We start from the raw sequence: 4,426 nt of genomic DNA, 5'->3' as shown, positions 1-4,426 counted from the left end.
CAACTGCCAATAATGTCAGTTTTCCTTTTATTGGTGCCAATACAACATGAACTAGTGTACTGGTGCACCTCTAACTTTCAACAGTGCTTTAGTTTTCCCCAGTTTAGAGAACTACAGTGGTGAGAAGGTACAGGTAGTGAATTAGGAGCCATGCAGTAGGTAACCTAGTTGAACATTTTGTCTAGGCTGTTAGAAGCTCGAGTCCAAGAGATGTAGTCCAGTTCAGCTGCCTTTCAAAAAACTAGGAATAAATAGATCTTGTTTCCAAGTTGGGTATGTACTATACTCACTGATCTAGGAAATATATATTTCTAGATCCATTTATTCCTAGTTTTTTGAAAAGGCATATATGGGGCAAATATATATAGGGCCCACATGGAAAGGAAAGTGTCATGTGATTTAAGCAATGAACTTAAAAAAGCTCTGGTGCCAAAATTGCTTGGAGAACTGAATTTGGATAATCTAAATATGAAGTTCACCACTAGTTACAAAAATCATTTGCTTTCTAGATAGTATTGTCAGGTACTATATTCCACCCCCCCCCAAAATTTGAATCCTCAAAAGATAGGGCCAGGTAAGTTTGGGGGGGGGGTTACATGCATTTAAACTTGTTGCGTTCAGTAGGTAGTTTATGGCCTTGCACCTTGTCCAAATGTTTCAAGTTCACCATAAGACTTGGAAATGACTGCTAAGTATAGTGAGGCCACTTCTCATGAAGTACTGTGTATCCTCCTTCCCCCACACCTTGTCATGTTTGTGATGCCTTTTGAAGCATTAATTAACCGTCTTTTACAGGGCTCATCCACACTTAAAGATGTGGAGGGTAAAGTCTCACAAGGGAATTGATCTTCCAGGAAGTTTAGCAGGATAAAGCTTAAAAACTTCAAAGCTAGTTAAGTCTTAAGCAAGAATGTGTTCAGAGAGCAGTTGCATAGTACTGAACCATTTCCTCATATAGATGACATCCTTCCCCCCCACAACCTCCATTTTAAAATTCCTTTCCTCCCATGGATAGTTAAGCCCCCACTGAGTCTTATTGTGGGTAAGTTGAAAACAAAGAGACTAATCAGAGCTGGGCAAAGTACAACAGTTAAACTTAGTTCTAGCTCAGTTTAAAGAAAGTTGTTCCTGCAGCAGCTGACCACAAAAATCAGTACAAAGGAGTTTGGGTCTAGAAACCCCTACCTGCCCAGAGTTCAAAGAGCCAGCTTCCTCTGCAAGTCTTGGGGAGCTAAAAAGTGCTTCTTACATGCCATGAGAATGCCTAGCAAGCACCTCATAGCAAGATTTTGTACAAGCCTGTATGCTCAAGTGTTGCTCCAGCTGAGGAGACCCCCTACAATTTTAAGTATCAAAAGAACCATCTTGTTGTGCCTGTACCAGAGATCCAATTGTAAAATACACACCCCATTTCAGTATTTGGTCTTCACCCTTAGCTCCAATCCACAAAATCCATTAGGTAACAAATAAAATGTGCTCCATTTTGATCTACAGCACCTACGAAGTATAAGAAGGCAGTGGGTGTACATGTGCCACTAGTTGCTACACCTGCCAAAATTTCTGTAGTTTAGTTTAAGGCTGGTCAAGATTTTTTTTTTTTTTTTAAAAAAAAGAAATCCGAGGAACATGTAAGCTGTACTTCTAAATCGATGGTTTCCAAGTAAAGCAGGGGAGGAAACATTAGGATTTGAAGACAGTAACAGCAAAACACGCACTATAAGAATTCCCACTTCAGCACAAAAATCAGAGTAGTGAATAAGCCAGTGTGGTAGGAGCAGGAAAAAAAAAAGTCAAGCCATTTGAAAAATTTCTTCTAGCATTGAAAAAAAAAAAAAGGGGGGGGGGTTTAAGCCACATATTCATATGCTGCTTTTGCTTAAGTTTCTCACATTTCCGCAGGACACTGGCTTTCCATGCAAACAACTGTCCAGCTTGCATCTTAGTCCATACATGATACCTTGCTTCTGAAGCTGCTCTCAGAGAGCACTCAATTGGATATTCCACCTGACAAAACATCTAGGGGAGAACAATGAGTCAAACACTAAGTTTTCCTTGGAAATTTGCTCCTCACCAAGAAAAAAGCAAAAAATCAAGACTAAGACTACTTAGTGGACATTGCAGTTTTACATTTATAATTGAACTTTTATAATATTCATGATTAGCACAAGATTCATAACCATAAGTTATACATTGTTATCTAATTTCAGTACATAAAACGTTAATGATACATGTATTTGGAGAGTGGCACAAATTAATAATACATCCCTGTTGGCACTCTCAAAACAAAGTGTGCGCGCATGTGGGGTGGACATGCCAGTTATATTACCACAGCATAGCAAAACCAAGAGAGTCACCAAGTGCTGTCGGTTCAGGTAGCACCCCATGCAGAGTCAGGAGTTAGAATCCATGTGACAAGGTGTGGCAGGAAGACAACCCTAGAAATCAGAATTAAAAAAGGTGCAAGACCAGGATCATGTCCCCCTGATTACTTCAAAAATATTTTTTTTTTTTTTTTTTTAAAAGCAATAATGTCCCTCCCCCCATCCCACCACTGTGCTCTTTGAATCCTCATTACCTTTGCATATACTCTAGTACTTTGGCAGCCCATGCACACACGCGCACACTCCTGCTATTTTCCACTTGCCATACATATAGCTGAGGTTTCCTTTTGTACCATTTAACGTCAATAAGTAACATGCTCTCCTCTCAGACAAAACAGCTTCTGGGAAGTGCTTGCTCTGGTACAGATTTATTTCATTTAGTCAGAGTCTCAAGACCTACTCCAAAAGAACAAACCTATCCTGCACCCGACAATTTAGCAGGAAGAACTTTTCCCAGTATTTGTCTACATTTCCAAGCCATCTTAAATATTAGAAAAAAATTTTTTTTTTTTTTTGCACATAGCATGGCAAACAGAACAGGGCAGTCAGGTTTAGACAAACTTCCAGCAGTCTCTCAGCAAGAAGATGCCAAGTTGAATTCAAACATCCTGGCTACTCAGTAAGTAGCTTTGAATTAAAGCTTTAACAACTTGGTGCCAGGCGACTGCCCAGTGCAGGCCACTGCCAGCAATGGGCTTTACAACAAGGAAAAATGCACTCCTACTTCTCCCTGGCCTCAAGCAGTTATTGCTATGCATTGAGTTTTAGTGAAGTAGTGCCTTGACTTCAGACAAGTCTTGCAATGTAGTTAACTAAAGCTGCCTTTTCAGAGGTTGAAATGTAACTGGACAATAGCAATAAATAACAGCAACAGGCATCCTCTGGAAGTCTCGTCACCGAGCAGGGCAGCAAAAAAAGTAGCGTTTGGCCAGAGGGTCATCTGTGCCTTTAGGACCATCATATGCTTCCTAGAGGAAAAAAGTCAAAAGGGACGAGAAGGGAGAGAACCCAGCAAAGGTCTATCAGAGAACTAGTTACATATTGAAGCCGTAAACAGGTGGCTGAGTGAATCCCGGTGCTGTGTATCCATAAGGGAAGTTTGCCTGGGGAGGTACTGCATTTGGCCCTGCTGTTAGCATCAGCTGCTGGCCTGATGAAGGGAAGAAAAATACAGTATATTAGTTTGAAAAACCAAAACCAAAACAACTCTACGCAAAAGCTTTGCAAGTCCTTGCAATACTGTTCTATAAAAAAAAAAAAAAAGACATGATGATTCTGCCTCCTCAAAAAAAGGAGGAGACAAGCTATTTGGAAGGAGTTAGCCAGACCCAAAAACCCTACACAGAAGGGAGGATTGAGTCTTTGCCATTCAGTCTGCTCTACACCATGAAAAAGGCAAATACATGCTAAAAAACCTCTGGGCCAGACTGACAGATCTAGAAGACCACACTAGTTAAGTAAGCTATGATTTAGGGACAGAAGGGGATCCAAGTGCCCAAAGTCAATTTGTTCTATAGCCACAAGTTTACCCAGAATGAGCAATAATGGCTTTAAAAATCATGCAGTCAAGTCAAAACTATTAGTTACATTTAAGCAGCATATGTACATTTACCACAAGACTAGTTTGCTTTCAGGAGCACAAGTAGCACACATGCTTCATGCAGACATGGAACTTGGGTTTCTAGAACAAAGAATTAATCAAGTCTCTGCCCCTTACCAAAGCTGCTCTAGTACAGTAGAGCAGAATCTACTTTTCCACAATTCAACCAACTGTGCTGCTTTAAGTGGTGGTGGTGGTGGTCCACAAGCAATTCTGCAACATGCTTCCCAGTGTCCATGGGAGTAGCAGACTTTTCTCTAATATCCCATTTTGATCTCATAAGAGATTGTAGAACAAATTTGCTTTACTTGGAAACCTAGAAGCTGTAGCTGCATTCACCTGAAGGCTTCTGTTCCCACACTACAAGTCTTGCAGTTTGGGGAGCAGCAAAAAAAGGGTAAGCTCCAGTGGGGAGAACGTAGCTGGTGTTTCAAGTTAAAAAAAA

General features: G+C 40.6%; 1 protein-coding gene and 1 long non-coding RNA gene across 6 annotated transcripts in view; one reads left to right on the top strand and one right to left on the bottom strand.

Annotated features, from left to right (window-relative positions):
* Nucleotides 1–4,426, bottom strand: part of CLTCL1 (clathrin heavy chain like 1) — a 59,938-nt gene that overhangs the window by 11,675 nt on the left and 43,837 nt on the right. For 3 of the 5 annotated variants that reach the window (XM_019539090.1, XM_019539092.1, XM_019539091.1), the window contains one exon: nucleotides 2,522–3,531. The exons of the other annotated variants lie outside the window; for them this stretch is intronic. In XM_019539090.1, coding sequence (XP_019394635.1) covers nucleotides 3,520–3,531 — 12 coding nt within the window. In that variant the 3' untranslated portion in view covers nucleotides 2,522–3,519. Of the gene's footprint in view, nucleotides 1–2,521; nucleotides 3,532–4,426 lie in introns of those variants that run through there. 5 annotated transcript variants of the gene reach the window in all.
* LOC109312800 overlaps nucleotides 3,467–4,426 on the top strand; it is a 19,909-nt gene continuing 18,949 nt past the window's right edge. The window contains exon 1 of the long non-coding RNA XR_002101912.1: nucleotides 3,467–3,554. This is a non-coding gene — a long non-coding RNA (uncharacterized LOC109312800). The remainder of the gene's footprint in view (nucleotides 3,555–4,426) is intronic.

The sequence above is a fragment of the Crocodylus porosus genome, unplaced genomic scaffold (genome assembly GCF_001723895.1).
Source record: "Crocodylus porosus isolate Cpor-Errol unplaced genomic scaffold, CroPor_comp1, whole genome shotgun sequence".
Classification (NCBI taxonomy): domain Eukaryota; kingdom Metazoa; phylum Chordata; order Crocodylia; family Crocodylidae; genus Crocodylus; species Crocodylus porosus.
The sequence above is the reverse complement of the archived record's forward strand: the minus strand, read 5'-3'. Positions and strand labels throughout refer to the sequence as shown.